General features: G+C 37.8%; 4 protein-coding genes across 5 annotated transcripts; 1 reads left to right on the top strand and 3 right to left on the bottom strand.

The window, feature by feature from the left end:
* LOC126377927 (histone H1.4-like) lies at positions 1-9,168 on the bottom strand. Its single transcript, XM_050025982.1, has 2 exons — positions 9,075-9,168; positions 1-650 (listed from the first exon to the last, which is right to left on the bottom strand). Exons 1-2 carry the CDS (start codon positions 9,117-9,119, stop codon positions 384-386), a joined length of 312 nt encoding a protein of 103 aa, XP_049881939.1. The 5' UTR covers positions 9,120-9,168; the 3' UTR covers positions 1-383.
* Positions 2,145-9,852, top strand: LOC126377512 (uncharacterized). Of its 2 annotated transcripts, XM_050025263.1 has the most exons (3): positions 2,145-2,407; positions 2,813-8,538; positions 9,608-9,852. In XM_050025263.1, exon 2 carries the CDS (start codon positions 2,850-2,852, stop codon positions 8,307-8,309), a length of 5,460 nt encoding a protein of 1,819 aa, XP_049881220.1. In that variant the 5' UTR covers positions 2,145-2,407; positions 2,813-2,849; the 3' UTR covers positions 8,310-8,538; positions 9,608-9,852. The 2 variants fall into 2 exon arrangements, with proteins under 2 accessions (XP_049881220.1, XP_049881216.1); XM_050025259.1 differs by having other exon boundaries at positions 2,145-8,538.
* LOC126375446 (carboxylesterase 1C) lies at positions 9,386-14,600 on the bottom strand. Its single transcript, XM_050022367.1, has 12 exons — positions 14,184-14,600; positions 14,000-14,092; positions 13,751-13,885; positions 13,344-13,671; positions 13,056-13,255; positions 12,803-12,968; positions 12,603-12,724; positions 11,989-12,217; positions 11,573-11,711; positions 10,735-10,922; positions 10,156-10,278; positions 9,386-9,396 (listed from the first exon to the last, which is right to left on the bottom strand). The coding sequence occupies exons 1-12, from the start codon at positions 14,283-14,285 to the stop codon at positions 9,386-9,388; spliced, it is 1,836 nt and encodes a 611-aa protein (XP_049878324.1). The 5' UTR covers positions 14,286-14,600.
* LOC126377810 (protein mono-ADP-ribosyltransferase PARP16) lies at positions 14,600-19,683 on the bottom strand. Its single transcript, XM_050025679.1, has 8 exons — positions 19,543-19,683; positions 17,453-17,672; positions 17,104-17,248; positions 16,326-16,481; positions 15,865-16,074; positions 15,441-15,621; positions 15,084-15,269; positions 14,600-14,985 (listed from the first exon to the last, which is right to left on the bottom strand). The coding sequence occupies exons 2-8, from the start codon at positions 17,575-17,577 to the stop codon at positions 14,819-14,821; spliced, it is 1,170 nt and encodes a 389-aa protein (XP_049881636.1). The 5' UTR covers positions 17,578-17,672; positions 19,543-19,683; the 3' UTR covers positions 14,600-14,818.
* Positions 19,684-19,845: the final 162 nt, after the last annotated feature.

Below are 19,845 nucleotides of genomic sequence, written 5' to 3' on the forward strand. Positions count from 1 at the left end.
CTTAAATCTTGTCGTGACAAGCTCGTTTTCTAAGAAAGTAGTTAAAGTGAGTTTAACTTTTATATGAGTGAAAAAGTGCAGAAAGTCCCGCTGATGCTGTTACCAAAGCTACGTAGTGGTGATATAACTCCCTTTTATTATTCTGACTATAATTTTACTAACGATGATGCCAAATTCTGTTTAATAACTTGTGTTTAAAATGGCCGGCCGGCAATGCGACTTGTAAAGATAGATGAGTACTCTTTAGGGGGCATCAATAAGTAATGCCCACAATTGAAGACGTTGTCTGTATGCATAGCTTGCAATTGTAGAAGCCTTCCTTGGCTACCGTTGTCCAAATGAGTAGCCCGCAATCGTAGAAGTATTTCCTGGCCAGGTTGCATCTAAGAGTATGGTGCACTGTTATGAGAGGCTTTCTTGGCCATGTAAGTGCTGGCGTGCACACTGTTATGAGAGGCTTTCTTGGCCACGTTAGTGCTGGCGTGCACACTGTTATGAGAGGCTTTCTTGGCCACGTAAGTGCTGGCGTGCACACTGTTATGAGAGGCTTTCTTGGCCATGTAAGTGCTGGCGTGCACACTGTTATGAGAGGCTTTGTTGGCCACGTAAGTGCTGGCGTGCACACTGTTATGAGAGGCTTTCTTGGCCACCTAAGTGCTGGCGTGCACACCGTTGAAGAGGTCTTCCTTGACCACCTAAGTGCTGGCGTGCACACTGTTATAAGAGGCTTTCTTGGCCACCCAAGTGCTGGCGGGCACACTGATGAATAGGGCCTTCTTGGCCACCCAAGTGCTGGCATGCACACTAATGAATAAGTCTTACTCGGCTAACTAAGTGCTGATAAGCACACCATTGAAAGGGTCATGTATAAAAGGGCAATTAACTGACATAAAGTAATACCTAAGAGTAACTAATAAGATCACATACGCTGGTGTTCAGCCAGAGTCATTAAGAGAGATAAGCTTACATTCTGCAGGGTGATGTGTCACCAAGTAGGTGGTAGTTGTATCACCAATCAGTAGTTCATTTATGTTTCTTAAACTTACAGATGGAGAAGTAATCCGTATCCATGAGGTGAAAGGAAAGGTGTAAGGAAAGCCATATTGAGGATCTGATCACTGACATAGGAACCTATGAGTGAGTAAGAGTTACATCCTATCTACACATACTGACTGGTATTCGCGACGTCAGTCTAGTATGTGTGCATTCACATCCCTACAATAGATTCATAATTCTTTGATTATATACATAATTATAGATAGATATATATAAGTGTAAAAGAGTCGTCGCGACATGGAGATGCTGGGATATTAATGTCAGTCAGATCTAAGAGTGGTAAATGTGGCTTTCCTTCTCCTTTATTTATTCTGATATGATGATGTTTACAATTCATATGTGAGAGCATTATAATTGGCATTTGCTTGGTTATAAATAAGAATATCCATGTGTAAATGAGGCTGTAAGCTACCTAAATAAAATGAGTAGAAAATAATATACATGACAAGAGTTGTAAAGGCATATAAGACAAGTTTTATGATGAAAATGAATAAATGTTCAAAATTGGTCATCTGACAGTAATACTGTAAAAGGGCACTAGATGGCGGCACTGGTCTATATTCGAGGTTATTACGAACGAAAATGAAAAGAAATCTGAGATGAATTCATAATTCTAGACACGATGACATTCTAGAATGATTACGAAGATTCATATTTTGGTTAAATATGTGCTGTCTGACAGAAAAGGTACGTAAAAGAGTTCTGTTGTAGAAAAATGATACGAAAATTTGATGAATGAAACGACGCCATTGTGGTAGAAAGCGGCAAAACAAGTTATGATCAAATGATGTTTTATTTACGAGATATTGTGTTTGTTTGTGTTGTAATTCATTATAGAAAATGATTTTATGATTTATAATGCTGTTTACATTTATTTGTGTTCCCAAATGACGTGAATTTATGATTATTGGTGTGTAAAGAAAATACACCGGAAATACTATTTCTGTTTCGCGAGAACGAGAGAGAAAGAACCTCAGTGTTGCTGTTTAATAAAATGATCCCGATTGTGGGTAAAATATTTACGAGTGGGTGAATAATATTAAGTTGAAGTTCATAATTTAGTATGAAATTCTTAGTTGTAAATTGAATTACGTATAAATAAGAAGAAAAAATTGTGTGTATTATTTAATGGTATACGCTATTAATGGAGAGTTGAGAAATCAACATAATATTTTTTAAGGTATATTCACGAGAGAGGAATATTTTAACGTGATGTTGGCAACATTACTTTGCTCGTTTTCTTCAGAAAAGTTTGACATACAGAGATTGAAAAGTTCTTATTTTAAATAAAACACCTTGTGATAAGAGTTAAATAGTGAATAGTTTCATAGTTTGTGATTGGATTTACTTGGTGAGTAAAAGAATTTGTTGAGATATCGTTATATTTCGAGATTTTCGTAAGATAAACTGTGAGATTGTAATCATGGCTGATGCAGTAAGTTTGTGTATCTAAATATCGTATAATCAGTTTTCATGAGTGATATTGAAGTTGTTTTACATTGTAAACGCAAGTAATGAGCTTGTTTTATGATGGAATATGGTCGGTACATACATACGTACTTACGATAATTATTTTTGACGAGTTTTCTCTGTTGTGGACCGACGCCATTATATTTTGAATTTTCTAGCTAAAAAGAATTATAAGTTTATGAATGTACTTGTCGTAAAGAGCAATAATAGAATACTTACCTGATTACGATTAGAGAAAATCTAAATGTTTGACGTTTGAATACTTACTGTGTGTAAATATTTTCAGCTAAGAATCTTGTTGGCATATACCGGTCTACTTACGAATGATGGAGTCATTACTAATTTCTAGACTCCAAGATATAATAAATCATATCGAGATTGTGACGAAACAGTGCGAAACATTCTTACAAAAGGAAATAAGTGATATTGACAAACAGCAAGCAGAAATTGCTACCAAAAAATTGGAAAATCTTCATTCTCGTTTTTCAACTGAATTAAACAATTATTTTCGGTTGAGTATCGAACCATCTGCTGATGACATCTCAATGTTTAGTGCTATTCAATTAAATTCCGAGGAAATTCTCATAGAGTTGACCATAAAGTTAAAAGATTTGCGTGAAGACCGAAGTGAACGGTCAAATAAAGCTACTTATAGTGAATTACCAAAATTGAACTTACCTGAGTTTAGTGGTGATGTGTTGCAATGGCAACAGTTCTGGGACCATTTCACATCAAATATTGATAGTAGACACTTACCGGACGTGGACAAATTATTGTACTTGAAGGCTTCATTATCTGGAGATGCAAAGAGAGCTGTTGAAGGATTAGAAACAACAAATAGAAACTATCAGATTGCTGTATCGATTCTTAAGGAACGATATGGTAAGGAACATTACATAATTGATGCTCACTATGCTGCCTTATATAAAATTAAGGCTGCGGACAGGACTGCTGAAGATTGTCGGAGAACTCTTAATGAAGTAGAGCGGCATCTACGAGTTTTAAATTCACTTGGTGAGAATACTAACCATAACCATCTGCGGTTTATTATTATTGAAAAGTTTCCTGAAGAGATAGTGTATGAGTTAAAGATGTTGTTAAAGACAGATTCTATTGAAGATATGAGAAAACAATTAGAGATTATTATTTCAGCAAGAGAGGATGCTAATAGAATTGCTCAAGAGAAAAGTCAAAAGGAAATTAGACATTACACGGTTGAGACATTCCACGGTACAGATAGTGTGAACCAACATAAACCGTCAAGCGGTTCAAGAAGGTTTAAGATCCAAGAATGTTTTAAGAATTTAAAGGATAAACATCAGGATTGGAAAATGAAAATGAGATTTGCTCCCAACTACAAGAATAATAATTACAATAATAATAGAATGCTTCCTAATAAAAGAAAATTTGAAAATTCATATAAGAGAGATATAAACATGAAAAAACCAAGATTAAATTGTATTTTCTGCTCAGGAGCACATTACAATGATCAATGTAAGACTGTAAGAACTATTAAGGACAGACAAATCAAATTAAAGGGCCGATGCTTTTATTGCTTTGTTCAAGGTCATTGCAGTAAGTCATGTAAAATAAATAAAAAATGTATACATTGTGGAGGAAGGCATAACAGAGCTTTATGTCCAAAAGTTTGTGATTCTGTGAAAGTGAAAACATTGCATACAAATACTTCAGACAAATCTGGAAATTCTACAACGGTGTTACAGACAGCAGTAGTTACTGCATTAAATGAAAATAAATGCGACAAAGTGAATTGTCTGATCCTTATGGACTCTGGCAGTCAACGTTCATATGTAACAAAGAGGATTGCTACTGAATTGAATTTAGCTGTAATAGAAGAACACCATCTTTCCGTCTTCACCTTCGGAACTGATCAACCATTGGAATATGATAGTCCATTAGTGAAATTAAATATACTTACCAGAACTAACGAAGAAGTCGTACTGTACGCCAATGTTGTACCAACCATTGCACAGCATGTTAGTTATCCTGGAGAAGAACTTTATCATTGGAAAAATGAATGTATCTTGGCAGACGATGGTTCACTTGGAGACCAAGTGGACATCCTCATCGGCAATGACTATTATTTCACGGTTATAGACACAACAAAGAAACAAATAAGTAAGAACTTATTTTTAGTGGATTCTAAATTTGGATGGATGTTGACAGGGAAAACAGAAAAGAAAAATATAGATAATTTATCAGTTATTACTTACTTTCAGTCAAATAAAGAAACAAAATTGAATAAACCGGACTTACCTTTAGACAACATGCACCTGAAAAACTTATGGGACCTTGAATGTATTGGAATTACTGACTCTCCCAACACTACTAAAGAGGAAGAAGCTATGAAGAACTTTAATGATAACACAAAATACAAGGACAAGAGATATTTTGTATGCTGGCCATGGAATAATAATGTTTCAAATCTACCTACTAATCTTGGACTAGTGACAGGAAGATTAATCAATTTATTAAGACGAATGGATAAAGACACATTAAAGTTATATGATGAGACAATTAGAAACCAACTTGAAGATGGAATCATTGAAGCTGTTCCCTCTGATGAAATAGATCACAGTATACATACCATACATTACCTGCCACATCATGGAGTAAAGACACCTGGAAAAGCTGTTCGTATTGTATATGATGCGTCAGCAAAACTGAAACAAGGAGTTAGTCTCAATGAATGTCTTCGAGCTGGACCAGTATTACTAGAAGATTTAACAGGATTATTGATAAGATTCAGATCTCATAAAACAGCGATAACAGCAGACGTTGAAAAGGCATTTTTACAAATTGGACTTCAAGATGACAGTAAAGATGTTACTAGATTTCTATGGCTCAAAGATATAACAAAAGCAGCTACTGATGACAATATTATACACCTTCGCTTTTGTCGAGTACCGTTTGGGGTCATATCTAGTCCATTCTTGTTAAACGCTACTATCAAGTACCATTTAATGCAGTCGGCTAATAAGGCTGTACAGCAAGTTTCTGGCGACATATATGTAGACAATTTGGTTACTGGGACGAAGACGACATTACAAGCGATTACATTATACAGCAGTTTAAAAAGACAATTTGAGAAGATATCTATGAATCTAAGAGAGTGGAGTTCCAACTCGAAAGAATTTAAAGAGAAGATACCAGATGTACTTGACAAAGAAGTTGTCAAGGTTCTCGGCTTAGACTGGAATACAAACAAAGATACAATCCAATTGAGACCAAACAATGTTGACTTACAAACTACTAAACGAGGAGTCTTAAGGACAATTGCTTCTACTTACGATCCATGTGGATTTGTTGCACCATCGTTGTTGTCACCAAAATTGTTCATGCAAGATCTATGGAAAAGCAAAATTAAATGGGATTCAAAGTTACCCAAAGAATTATTTGAAGAATGGAGAAACATATATAATAATTTAGAAACTGAACAGGAAGAAATACCAAGATATTATACAAAGGACTTTGAAAGTAAAGAAAGTCAGTTACATTGTTTCACGGATGCATCAACGAAGGCTTATGCAGCTGAAGTATATATAGTAAATGAAAATGGCAAAGGATTTGTAATAGGTAAATCACGGTTAACACCTATCAAGGACCAAGATAATTTGAAAATACCTCGTCTAGAATTATTAGGCGTGCTGATTGGCAGTAGACTATTGAAGTATGTTGAGAAATCTTTGCAAATTAAAATAAGAAAACAATTCTTATGGACAGACAGTCAGATTGTCATCGACTGGTATAATTCAAACAAGTTGTTAACACCTTTTGTCTCTAGAAGAATTGGAGAGATAAAACAAAACAAGAATCTTACTGTACGATATGTTCCAACAGAGTTGAATCCTGCAGATGTTGCAACACGCCCTAATAAAACTAAACAAGAGAAGACATACTGGCTTAAGGGTCCAGATTTCCTTCTACAGAATGAAAATACATGGCCTACTAACTTATTAAAAGAACTTTCACTTCTGACATCAGAAGAGCCGTTGAAGATAGGTGAACATTTGGAGAATGTTCATGAAGCTACAAAGTCATTAAATAATAAAGAAGAAAATAAAACTAGTAAACATTATAGTAAGTCAAAACAAATAGAAGAAATGAAAAGAATACAAGAAACTTATTTTCCTGATGAGGTTAATATGAAAGAAACTGCTTTAAGTCGAAATCTACGATTATTTAAAGATGATGATGGTTTGTTAAGAAGCAAAGGAAGATTTGAAAATACTGAATGGTCGTTTGACATGAAATACCCAATTTTATTGCCCAAGAACTGTGACTTCACAAATAGTTTAATAAAGAGAATACATGAAGACAACTACCATGTTGGAGCCAATCATACACTGAGTTTAATTCGGAAGTTGTACTGGATACCACAGGGTAAAGCTCAAGTTCAAAAGATTATAAGACAGTGTTCGAGCTGTATCAAGCATGGAGGCGGTCCATTCAAACTTCCGCCTACTCCTGCACTTCCTGCTGAAAGAGTGAACTATAGTTCACCTTTTACATTTACTGGACTTGATTATTTAGGACCAATATTAGTAAAGACTGAAAATGGAGTTTCCAAGAGGTGGATTTGTTTATTCACTTGTTTAGCTGTAAGAGCTATACATCTAGAAATGGTACAAGATTTATCTGCTAAAGAAGGGCTATTTGCTCTAAGACGAATGATTTCTACAAGAGGGACTCCTGGTTTGATAATTTCAGACAATGCTTCACAATTCAAACTTATATCAGAGCTTCTAACCAATCCATACTGTAAAGAGAATAAAATTACATGGAAATTTATACCACAGTTATCACCATGGTTTGGTGGTTTTTATGAGAGACTAGTGAGTCTAGTAAAGCATTGTATGAAGAGAACATTGCATAAACATTTGTTAAATGACAGTGAAATCAATACAGTTATTAAAGAAATTGAAGCTATTTTAAATACAAGACCACTTACCTGTGTCGATTCAGAAATGGTGCATATACTGAAACCAGCTGATTTTTTGATGATGGGTAAATGTATCAGGACAGAGACAATAAGTGCTAAAGATATTCTTATTGAAGGCACAACAACGAAACAAGATTTGATTCAAGGCTGGAAAAAAGCTTTAGTAATTCTGGATGAGTTTAAAGACATGTTTATGAACCGATACCTTTCTAGTCTTCGGGAAAGATTTCAAAATTCATTAAAGGAGCCAAGAATTAAGTCTCAGTTAATACCTAAAGAAGGACAGGTAGTACAGATAAAAGGAGATACAAAAAATAGAGAAGATTGGAAAGTGGGTAGAATAGTCTCACTTACTACAAGCAAAGATGGATTTTGTAGAGTAGCTAATGTTAAAGTTGGAAACAAGATATATACGAGATCAATCACTCAGTTGTATCCGCTTGAAGTTGAGGATTTCGATAATGAGAATATTGAGAATAGTTCTGAAAATATTGGTCAAACTCTAAAGAGAACAAGAATAGTTGGTTCCGTGAATGATTCAAGGCCTATAGACATTCCTGAAGAGGTAATTACTAATATACAAAATAAAGATAATAATATAGAAATGGAAACTGTAAGAGACAGCACTAAACGAATAATTGATGGGGTTACTGAAGTTGTCAGTGAACCAGAAAATGATATTACTGAAGTTGTTAATGAATCAGAAAATGATGTTAATGAACAAGAGAATGATAATGAGTCTAGACCGGTGCGTGCCGCTGCCACGAGAGCCCTGGAAAAGATAAGGGAATGGACGGCCAACTTGGTCGCCCTACTATGACAAGTTCTTCGTTCGTCGGGAGTGTCGTGACGAAGGCTGGTTGACGCCGTCACGATGTCCCTCAAATTCTTCGTTCGTCGGGAGTGTCGTGACGAAGGCTGGTTGTCGCCGTCACGATGTCCCTCAAATTCTTCGTTCGTCGGGAGTGTCGTGACGATGAGTCACGATTCTAAATATGGAATGTCACAAGTAGCAACACCGAAACGGAAGCCCGCTAATTTTTCTATCAGTAAGTGAATCTTGTCTATGTCTTAAATCTTGTCGTGACAAGCTCGTTTTCTAAGAAAGTAGTTAAAGTGAGTTTAACTTTTATATGAGTGAAAAAGTGCAGAAAGTCCCGCTGATGCTGTTACCAAAGCTACGTAGTGGTGATATAACTCCCTTTTATTATTCTGACTATAATTTTACTAACGATGATGCCAAATTCTGTTTAATAACTTGTGTTTAAAATGGCCGGCCGGCAATGCGACTTGTAAAGATAGATGAGTACTCTTTAGGGGGCATCAATAAGTAATGCCCACAATTGAAGACGTTGTCTGTATGCATAGCTTGCAATTGTAGAAGCCTTCCTTGGCTACCGTTGTCCAAATGAGTAGCCCGCAATCGTAGAAGTATTTCCTGGCCAGGTTGCATCTAAGAGTATGGTGCACTGTTATGAGAGGCTTTCTTGGCCATGTAAGTGCTGGCGTGCACACTGTTATGAGAGGCTTTCTTGGCCACGTTAGTGCTGGCGTGCACACTGTTATGAGAGGCTTTCTTGGCCACGTAAGTGCTGGCGTGCACACTGTTATGAGAGGCTTTCTTGGCCATGTAAGTGCTGGCGTGCACACTGTTATGAGAGGCTTTGTTGGCCACGTAAGTGCTGGCGTGCACACTGTTATGAGAGGCTTTCTTGGCCACCTAAGTGCTGGCGTGCACACCGTTGAAGAGGTCTTCCTTGACCACCTAAGTGCTGGCGTGCACACTGTTATAAGAGGCTTTCTTGGCCACCCAAGTGCTGGCGGGCACACTGATGAATAGGGCCTTCTTGGCCACCCAAGTGCTGGCATGCACACTAATGAATAAGTCTTACTCGGCTAACTAAGTGCTGATAAGCACACCATTGAAAGGGTCATGTATAAAAGGGCAATTAACTGACATAAAGTAATACCTAAGAGTAACTAATAAGATCACATACGCTGGTGTTCAGCCAGAGTCATTAAGAGAGATAAGCTTACATTCTGCAGGGTGATGTGTCACCAAGTAGGTGGTAGTTGTATCACCAATCAGTAGTTCATTTATGTTTCTTAAACTTACAGATGGAGAAGTAATCCGTATCCATGAGGTGAAAGGAAAGGTGTAAGGAAAGCCATATTGAGGATCTGATCACTGACATAGGAACCTATGAGTGAGTAAGAGTTACATCCTATCTACACATACTGACTGGTATTCGCGACGTCAGTCTAGTATGTGTGCATTCACATCCCTACAATAGATTCATAATTCTTTGATTATATACATAATTATAGATAGATATATATAAGTGTAAAAGAGTCGTCGCGACAGGGCGTCAAGCGTTCTCTCCGTTCAAGTCAAACTGCAGTGACAGTAGCGGTCCTTGGCGCGTCTCCCAGTAAAAAAAAAAATGTGCCAGTAGCAAGGACCAAGTATTTGGCCAGTAGCTGGCACACCTTAAAGCCAGCCACGCACGGTGGATATAAAATCGCCGTTAGAACGTATAGGTGTTTTGTTGTGTATTCCCGCCTTTATAGCAAACCGCTCAGACAATTCTATACTTAGAACTTATTCTGGTTAAATAAAATGATAAAATGTAGTGTTTAATGATTTATTTAAAAATGAGAATCACCAGCCATGGAATTGCGTTGGGATCGTTCTCTGTGCAAGAGCACTGCACACGCAAGTAGTAACATCAGTAGCGCGGCGGACACGCCGACCATCGCAAACACACCACCACGCAGCCGAGACCCGTCTGGTGGACACAAATAACATCAAGCATTGACAGCAGCTAGGAAACATACTATGGCATAAGTATCTATCGTCGTTACAAACAAAAAGACCACAGTTTGAAATATTTTTTATTCTTATTGACACCAGGCTCGCGTAATTATTGGGGTACGCAATACGAAACAAAATTCTGCGTAGCTTATGAGATAGTAGGTAAATAGTAGGGATGTTATGGATATGTACTTTCGGATATAGGAATTATTAAGAATTTCCTTTACCGGTTTCGGATACGGAAATTAAATAATTTCGGTTTATTCGTTGTTTCCGAGTTTGTTACGCAGCTCCGTAAGATCTCTGGTAAATAAGTAAATATTGGTATAACAAATACAACTTGCTAGTAACATAAAAAAATATAGCAATTTTAGCGTATTATCGAAAAATTGGGTTAATTCGATAAGGAAAAAAAAACCACTACGTTTACCATTTTCCGAAGTAAGTTGTTCAGTGCGACTGGACGTAGACAAGACGGTGGCCAGTTGCGGCAAGTACTGCAGCCAGAAGGTGGCGCCCCGGCTCCCACAGCGGGTCTCGAGGTTGTCTCCGGCGATATCGTGTACGTGAGCGTCGCCCACTTTGTATCGTTGCCACTCTTCTTCCGGCGCAGGGGCCCTAGACATACAAAACGTGATTTATATTTACGCTTATATTCACCTTTTATTCTAGTATTTTTACAATTGATACTTCTAAGTGATAATTCGGTAAGAATGTTAAATTACCGCGGTCGGTAACGTTTTACGAGCGGAAAATGCGTTTGAGCGATCCTTGTTCGCGTTATACGTTCGTTTTGGTCTAACATACACACAGAGCAAGCAATGGAACGTACTCGAACGCGTGATCGCTTTCTGCCTGAACAAGCCGTTAAAATCGTCGTGAAATCAAATAACATAGTTATCCGATGGCCTGCTCTAAATATATTGAAAAACCCAGTATGTAGGCACACAATTACAATACAATGACAATATTTTATTGTACAGATTTACTTTAGTCGTTTGACCATTTGGTACCTACGGAACCCTAAAACAATAAGTATTACTTATAATTAAGAAATTATTAATACATAGGTACATTTTGGAAAAGAAGAGAACAATAGCGTATCGAGTATAAGTACTTACGATACGTTTCAAAGAAGGGGAAGTTAACGAAGTGCTGCTTCATTTTACTTTAAAAACTAATCTAAAAATGGTTCTTACGGATTTAGGCATTGAATAATTAATGATTAACTAATAAGTATTACTGTTATGACAAAATTCGGCATCTACCCATATTTAACGAAGTTTGCTATGTATCTCCGGAATAGCGCAGATACTCGCTTTTCATCAGGATTGGCATGGCGTCGCGTCACTTGAAGCATGAAAGCATCTCCTAGCAGCGCTACCAAATCGGTTCCATGTACTGCCCCTGAAATAAATAAAATATATTTTTTATTTGTACTTAAATAAAAAGTTGTAGCGGTTGAGAGCCCTCAGCGCTCAAAAAGCGCGCATAAGATGTTGACCTATATACTTAGTATGTGTGAATCTGTGTTATGTTGAGTGACCTACTACGATTACTAGTAGGTAAGTACCTACTTATACTTAATTTATCCACAATAAGTTACATAGAAGCATAAAGGTTTATCTTCTGCAATAATACAGTTGGTTACAGTTGGATATAAACTGTAGAATAATAAACGCACCCGTAAAATTGTGCCGGTGTCCCTGTAGATCGGCCCCTGGCTGCAAGTACCGGTACACGTAGAGGCGCGCCACGCGGCGAGCCAGGCGCGCCGCCAGCAGAGCGCCGCCCGCGCCCCACCCCGCTGACGTCTCCATCCGAGCGAGCGCCTCCACAGAGTCCAAAGACTCTCTATCAGCATTACCCCGTGTCTTTCCACCCCAAAACTCCCATCGAATGGCTTGCTGTAGCTAAAAAACCAACGAAGTGGTCTTATTATCTCATTAAATTTAATCTCACTACACAGAGAGGCAACGGCGCCGGCGCCCCGCCGTTTCATACAAAATGACGCTCGATGCGCTCCTCGCCCCGCAATGCTATACATGTGTGCATTGGATTAACTCATGAAATGTACTTAGACATTTATTTCTTGCATTATTGTGACTACTACTTGCAAAACTTCAATAGGTACAGCTAAAATATACACTCGCTCGAAATAAATAAAGTGAAGATAAAATTTAACTTTGGCGGGGTTTATCGCGCCTTACATGAGCCCCCGTTTATTTCTAGGATTTCCTATACAGATAACAGAAGGAGACGATAAGATCTCAAATCAAATGCAAGTACTTTACATACCAGTGGCAAAGCTTCCGACTGCTGCAAAGAAAACATTTGTAAAATGTCAGGTATCACTTTTGTGTTTGCATATTCTGATATGTAAGATGCGCCTTGTTTCATCAACTCCGTGTAATCTACATCTGTAAGGTAACCAAGATCAAAGTTATAAAATCTGTGTTTCTTTATATTTCGGTTCTAATTATGTAAATTGAACTGACCATTACTATTTATGATTTCTAAGTCTGTGGTCCCAAGAAGTAGGTCAAGTTGCATAGGCTGTTTTACTGCTGACAATGCGACTGACAATGGAGTTGGCAAATACTGTTCACCGGTTGGCAAAAAGTTATCCGATATCGGTTGCATGACGTTACTCCAATTGACCTTCTGCGGACATAATAATACAATAGGGAAATTCAATTGTCTATTAGGCGTGTCAACAATAATTTGGTTTGGAACTGGTGAGCAACGCACCGAGTACAAGGCCATAATATCCGCTAGAGGCCTAGTCCGCATGCACTGTAAAATCTCCTGGTCCACATCACTTGCGCATCCTAACGAGCGAGCCATTTCTAAAGATAATCTTTCTGTTGCAGTTGAATTTACATCCAATTCTTTGTCAATTGTTTTCCAAATATTCCGTGGGGACATGACTATTGCTCTTTGGAACAGACCTGCAAAATGTTAAAATTGGTAAACAAAATATCACTAAATGTTAAATATTACCTACTAAGTTCACCGAAGCGTATACTCGTTATTTACCTATGGACCGAGGAGAGGACATATGGTATAGCACACTGTCGGCGCCGGCTGAATGTCCCATTATGGTTATCAGTGTGGGATCTCCACCGAACGCAGCGATGTTGTCACGTACCCACAACAGAGCCAGATATTGGTCGAGTAGAGCGAGGTTACCACGGGCAGCAATAGACTTCAGCGTGAAGAAAGCGAGCAGATGCAACCGATAAGCCACAGTGACAACCACAACTCCTTCAGCCGCTAGTTCTTGGCAAGGCAGGGTTATCCCTCCTTTCTCCCAAGATTCACTGTACAGGACCACGGCAACCGGTAGAGAACCCCCATCTGCACGCTAACTAAAAAAAATCTTCATGAGTACAAAGAGTTGATTTAGCGGATATTTTTTAAATTAATCTTTCAAATTTACTAACCCGTGGCGTCCATATATTCAAGAAAAGACAATCTTCGCTGATATAATCACTGTAATTATCTCCCACTTGTGGACATTTGGGAGGCATTCGACGAGCAAATAACGTACCTCTCCATCCGGCGTGCCGCTCTGGAGCCTAAAAATGATTCAAAAAGAGAAACGTTAGGTGACTGCCTACCTTGTTCCGTTTCCTCGTGGTAAATTATACAATATTTATAATTATAACAATATAGAAAGTGGTACCACGTACGGAAAATCTGTATCGTCCTATAGGAGCTGTAGCATATGGAATTCCGACAAATATTTCAACTGGTGTCAACGAAATCTCGGTAAAAACTTTCATCTGAAAAATACATAAATATAATAAAATAAGAATGGAAGACAAAAAATATCACACGTTATTATGTCAGAATTCAATCAAGCTGTTTTCTTACCCCGACTATTCGTCCTTGCGGTAAATTGGCAATAGGATCTTGAGCAACCACATACGACAATACAATAAACCAATAATAAATATATCCAATATCTCCTTTCATGATTACTATTTTATTTAAACAAAATAAAACATAAAAACACAAATCTTTTCATCATGCTATACAAGTTTAGCTTTTACAGTAGAAGTAGCTTTGTTAAAATACGTTTTGATTTTAGTCACTATTTGGAATGTGTAGCACTTGTACTCAGTGGGTTAGCACGATAAAAACTGATGTTTACCATTATGTTCGGATGGACATTCGACACAATAAAAATTAGATCGTACAGTGATTACGCTCTAGGCCGTGACGAGCCGCCGTAACGACTATGAGCACTATTGTTCTAAATACGCCAACAGTCCCTTTTGTGACAATGTTTCAACATTATAAGCTACATGTAACTTGGTCACTACCTACGTGTAAAATAATCAATTAAAGTACGTAGTACTTACAATTAAAGGAAAAACAGACAGACAATTTCAAAGAAACATGATATCAATGCCAGATTTCATGCAGCACACATAATTTTCCTAAAAAGGACAAGTACAAAATCAAGAATCACTTTAAATTTGACTAAGGACAATGTCAAAATCACATCACATTTTTGAGGCGCTGTACGCGATGTCGAGCTTTTTCAGTAGAATCTTATAGTAGTAGTGGATGGGTTGGTTGTTTGCGAAACCAATGGTAGCCAACATCAGCCCGTAGCCGAGTAGGATGGAGAATAATTTGTGCCTGGAGAGCCACTGTCGAAGACCGCCGGCTGTACGAATAAAACAGAAGACATATAGACAACCCAACAAGTTTAAAACCAGTAGCATAGGTAATCAAAGATTCACGGCGTTATGAAGTCATATTTACCACTTCTGCTGACGCTCGGAGTGGGGAATCTCATGGACGCAGGCTGCTTGGCGTACACCAACAGGTATCGCACCCGCACCAAATCACAATTGGTCACCAGGTAATGCGCCATTGTCGTATTATTATTATTACCTTCACCAGCTTGTTCCAAAAAGAGCTTACTCTTCTCATCGCCCCCGTCCCCCACTGAAATTAAAATAGTTATAACTAGTCTGCAAGTTTTTTTGTTGTGGCAGATTATTATAATACTTGTCTGGACAAATGGACAAAGCTGAGGGCTCTCCGCCGGTAGTTATGTACCTCTGAATATACTCCTTTGGAATAGTGTTTTGATCATGAGCCTTTTTGTAAGCTTACCTTCATTAGTGACAGGTCGTTGGTAGTTGATGCCATCTGGTGCGTCCACCACCTCGCACATGGCTACGCAGGACAGGTGGCCGCCGATCACGCTCGCTCCCCAGCCGAACCCGCCGTGGCTATATGGAAGGCTCACACTCAGCTCCGATGACAGGTATACCCCGTTACCAAGCATCGTATTCTAAAAGTGTTATATTGGCTGTTTACAAAAGCTTGGCATTTTCTATTAACATACCTCACACATTACTCTACACTCTACCCCACATTGGCGACGGGCGCGGGTGCGTTAAAGTCAAACTCTTCTGAGCGCCGGCGTCCGCAACGTAATAAGAAAGGGTTCTATTACAAAAAAACTAAAAATCTTACAAAATCATAAAAAAGTCAACAAAATTCGAAAAACCTATTTAAGGTTACTTAGCTCCACCTTGTTCAAATGTTGTTGCAATCCAAAATTAAGAATTGTGTAAAAGTTTTCTAAACGGTTTCCATGGAAAGCGTAGAACACATGATGATTTTTTGACATTTCTTTCCATTTTGCCTCAGCGTTGGATTTCAACGAACTGACTACTTGGAAAATATATTGAGGTCTAGGTGCCGGCTGCGCGGACCGTGCACACGACAAAATTCTTTCATGCTGTTGAAAAAACAAAATTTGAGTTAGCGGTAAATTATACGTAAGTTTCATATTACCCCCGGAAGTCCAAAATTTTTGGGCCGGATCGAGCAGTGTAATAGCAATAACAAATCGGGTGGATCGGGTAGTGTAATAATTAAGACCGATAATTTGTTTTTTCGATTGTATCAAATATATTCCACCCCAAAACAATCGATTAAATATGTCCCTAACTCGATTGGATATAATGTATGTGACAGAGGTGTATTTACCGCTTCATGTGGCACTGTTTTCAGAGCAGGCTCTTTTAACCTCACAAGCACATAAAACAGCAAGTCAAGCACATCGCTGATGTTCGCCAAGTTGTCCAGATTGTCCAGTTGTTGTAATACAAGGTCCAAAGCCGGCACATCCGTTATCACACTGAGCTAACAATTAAAATATTTATTACAATTAAACATGGAATCGATTCAAAAACGGTAATGGTAGATTGGGCGATCTCCTTTCTATCGTTGAAGAACAAAAAATAATTAAAAAAAAAGCTCAAATTTTCATGTTTCCGACAGGAAATTCCACTTGATATCGACTCAGAATCATGGTCTGAATAATCCCCCTCAGTGTTCGTTACGGTGTCACTAACACCCATACGTACTTATATGGCTACCTGTACGTACTTCTATGGGGTTTAAGTGACATCGTAACGAATACTGAGACGGATGATTCAGCTCATTATGCTGAATTAATATCAAATTGAATTTTCCATCGCAAAAAGTATCAGTAAACCATCCCCTTAGTACCTATTCGTTATGATGTCACTAACATACTGTATGTATAGAGCTGAGTAGGCTATGTTTATTACAGGTAAGACAATTTCGTAGATAGGTAATTTCGAAGTGTTTAAGTTTAGAGCATTTTAGGTAGGTACGTAGTTATATGGTCTATCTAGCTAGGTAGTGGCTATCACCTAGACCAACTGGTTATTTCCCATTAAATTTATGTAGCCTATACATTCTACTTTAAATAGCTAACTGTACAAAAATTGAGTTATACTAATTCATCCATATCCTTGATGCCACTTTTCATGAAGCTTGGAGGGAATGGTCTCAAGCAACTCTCGTAACGGAAACTGAATGCCGCTGCTACAAAAAGGCTCCATTTTATATCAGCCGCTTTAAAATCTTTTTCCAGAACTAATCTGCAAACATTTCAAAATACTTTTATGATTACACATGAGGAACAGAATAGTACGGAATGAAGTAAGTATAAATGTTGTAAGCATTATGTACAAATATTAGGTAAGTTATTGATGCGCTTACGAATAATTTATAGAGCTTTGAATAAAACTGAATTACTTATAATGGGAGTATACCTACTTAGTGCTCCATTTTAAATAACAAACCTTAAATGGACCGCTTTCTTCTCCAATGAGTCAAGTTTGGCTTGGTTGCTATCTGACAGTGTATCGGAAGTCGTCAGGTTGCAGTTGGTTGCTGTATCAGACAACACTTCAGGCTCACCGTCCATGCTTTTGGTTTTTGTTATATCAGTTTATATTCTGATTACAAAATATTCATAATTTTGAATTGTGTGCATATTACATTTGTTGACAGGAAACACATCTGCCAAATGAATTAAATTTTTAAAACAATGGAAATATTTTTCAATCGCCAGTAGATTGCAAGCCAAAGGAGTTTTGATAATACCAGTGTGCGTCAAGCTAGCGGCCTCAAAAAAAAAATGGGCACGAAAAAATAATTTGACCATACCAAAAAATAGTACTCTTATTGAAAAAAATAGTACCTGTTGTAAAAAAATTAGTACCATCACGGTTCTGGATTTATAGCCATGTTTTATTGCACTTGCTAGCTTGACGGTGAGCGAAATTTGGCGAGAGTTAACGACAAGGTCTTTCGCTTTGATTTAAACGCCAAAAAATAGTACCGAAATAGTACTCACCCCCTGCAAAATACCGAAAGTAGTACTTCAACGGTTCCAAAGTTATAAAGGCAGTTCTTTGATCCCGCTAGCTTGACGTTTTGAAAATACCTATTATCTGGGGAACACTTGCATACTTCAGTATGTAACTAATGTCAATAAACTCGTATGAAATAGTACTCCCTACCATCATAATTTTGATCCGATTCTCTTTGTAGAAATGTTAAAAAATCATCATAACCTATGCCATACATTTGTTGTTGATACAGTCACGTAGACAATTACATAACCTCACAATTTATTCGTAAGTATTGCCATTTTGGAGGTCTACCCTACCATTTCTTTGCACTTCAGTGCTGCTATTACAAAAAAATCCTATTGCATACACCCATATGCACTAATTTTAATAGAAAATGGCTGCATGGGTCTAGTTCTTATCGAAAACAATCTGTGATTTTAATACATCATAATACATTTTTAATCTGCTGTTTTATTTTATAATTTATACCTTCATGTTGAATTTGTTACGGATCGAAGTGTTTGTTAATAAACAATTTGCAGTATTTGTAGAATAACTCAAAGAGTTTCAACAATGATATTACTTTCATCTAACAACCCTGGCACTTCACCAATTTTTACCCAAAAATGGGGAAAAATACTGAAATCTGACAACATTCTTGACCATGTGTAATAATTTTGTTCGCGACTGTACTTGTCTTGATAAATGTATGACATAGGTTATAATGACTTTTTGACATATTTCTACAAAGAGAATCAGGTCCAAATTATGATGGTAGAGAGTACTATTTCATACGAGTTTATTGACATTAGTTACAAACTGAAGTATGCAAGCATTCCCCAGATAATAGGTATTTTCAAAACGTCAAGCTAGCGGGATCAAAGAACTACCTTTATAACTTTGGAACCGTTGAAGTACTACTTTCGGTATTTTGCAGGGGGTGAGTACTATTTCGATACTATTTTTTGGCGTTTAAATCAAAGCGAAAGACCTTGTCGTTAACTCTCGCCAAATTTCGCTCACCGTCAAGCTAGCAAGTGCAATAAAACATGGCTATAAATCCAGAACCGTGATGGTACTAATTTTTTTACAACAGGTACTATTTTTTTCAATAAGAGTACTATTTTTTGGTATGGTCAAATTATTTTTACGTGCCCATTTTTTTTTTGAGGCCGCTAGCTTGACGCACACTAATACCAAGGTTATCGGACGCACCCATACCCGTGTTTTCCTATACCATGTTAGGCTTGAGGGTTTAGAAACACATTTCTCGGGAATGTGGGTTTCCTCACAATGCACGTGATAATCATTTATGAACCAAACATGAATTCAAAAACAAAATCGAAAAACGTTGGTTTAGGCCAGTGCTGGGATTCGAAACTGCGACCTCACAGTGAGAATTAAGCGTTCTTCCAACTGGGCTACCAGCACATCGAACGGTTTTCGGCGCATCCGATCCGAGTCCGACAAGTAATTTTGAAATTCTAGGTAGAGGTAGTAATTAATAGGTAAGTAATATAGCCTTTTTCACTCACTCAGCTACTGTGGTTGTGGAGGGTTGCTAGTTCGAACCTCATTACCGGACTGCCACCATTAATTTATCTTAAGTGCACTTTTTCACTGAAACAGTTGGCTCGACTATCATATTAGGCGGCGGCGCGGCGATACGGTTCATCACCTATCACGTTAGTCTGACAGAATGCTCGGGAGGTGTGAGTACTGAAGTAGTTCATCTTAAGATTTATGATGGGTGTACCTCTGACTACCCCAATTGGGATATAGTCGTGAGCTTATGTTATTATGTTATGTATTTGGGGTTTTTAGGGTTCCGAACCTCT

The sequence above is a fragment of the Pectinophora gossypiella genome, chromosome 2 (assembly GCF_024362695.1).
Source record: "Pectinophora gossypiella chromosome 2, ilPecGoss1.1, whole genome shotgun sequence".
Classification (NCBI taxonomy): domain Eukaryota; kingdom Metazoa; phylum Arthropoda; class Insecta; order Lepidoptera; family Gelechiidae; genus Pectinophora; species Pectinophora gossypiella.

Excerpts from the sequence above, each read along its gene's own strand:
- LOC126377512 (XM_050025259.1), top strand. The coding sequence starts at position 2,850 with ATGATGGAGTCATTACTAATTTCTAGACTCCAAGATATAATAAATCAT.
- LOC126377927 (XM_050025982.1), bottom strand. The coding sequence starts at position 9,119 with ATGGCCAAGAAAGCCTCTCATAACAGTGTGCACGCCAGCACTTAC. Across the intron at positions 651-9,074 it reads GTGTGCACGCCAGCACTTAC|GTGGCCAAGAAAGCCTCTCA; the intron begins GTGGCCAAGAAA and ends GCCAGCACTTAG.
- LOC126375446 (XM_050022367.1), bottom strand. The coding sequence starts at position 14,285 with ATGAAAGGAGATATTGGATATATTTATTATTGGTTTATTGTATTGTCG. Across the intron at positions 13,256-13,343 it reads GTCCTCTCCTCGGTCCATAG|GTCTGTTCCAAAGAGCAATA; the intron begins GTAAATAACGAG and ends AACATTTTGCAG. Across the intron at positions 10,923-11,572 it reads GCAAACTTCGTTAAATATGG|GGCCCCTGCGCCGGAAGAAG; the intron begins GTAGATGCCGAA and ends TTGTATGTCTAG.
- LOC126377810 (XM_050025679.1), bottom strand. The coding sequence starts at position 17,577 with ATGGACGGTGAGCCTGAAGTGTTGTCTGATACAGCAACCAACTGCAAC. Across the intron at positions 16,482-17,103 it reads TCAAGGATATGGATGAATTA|CTCAGTGTGATAACGGATGT; the intron begins GTATAACTCAAT and ends TTTAATTGTTAG. Across the intron at positions 15,622-15,864 it reads TGCAACAACATTTGAACAAG|AATACGATGCTTGGTAACGG; the intron begins GTGGAGCTAAGT and ends TAACACTTTTAG.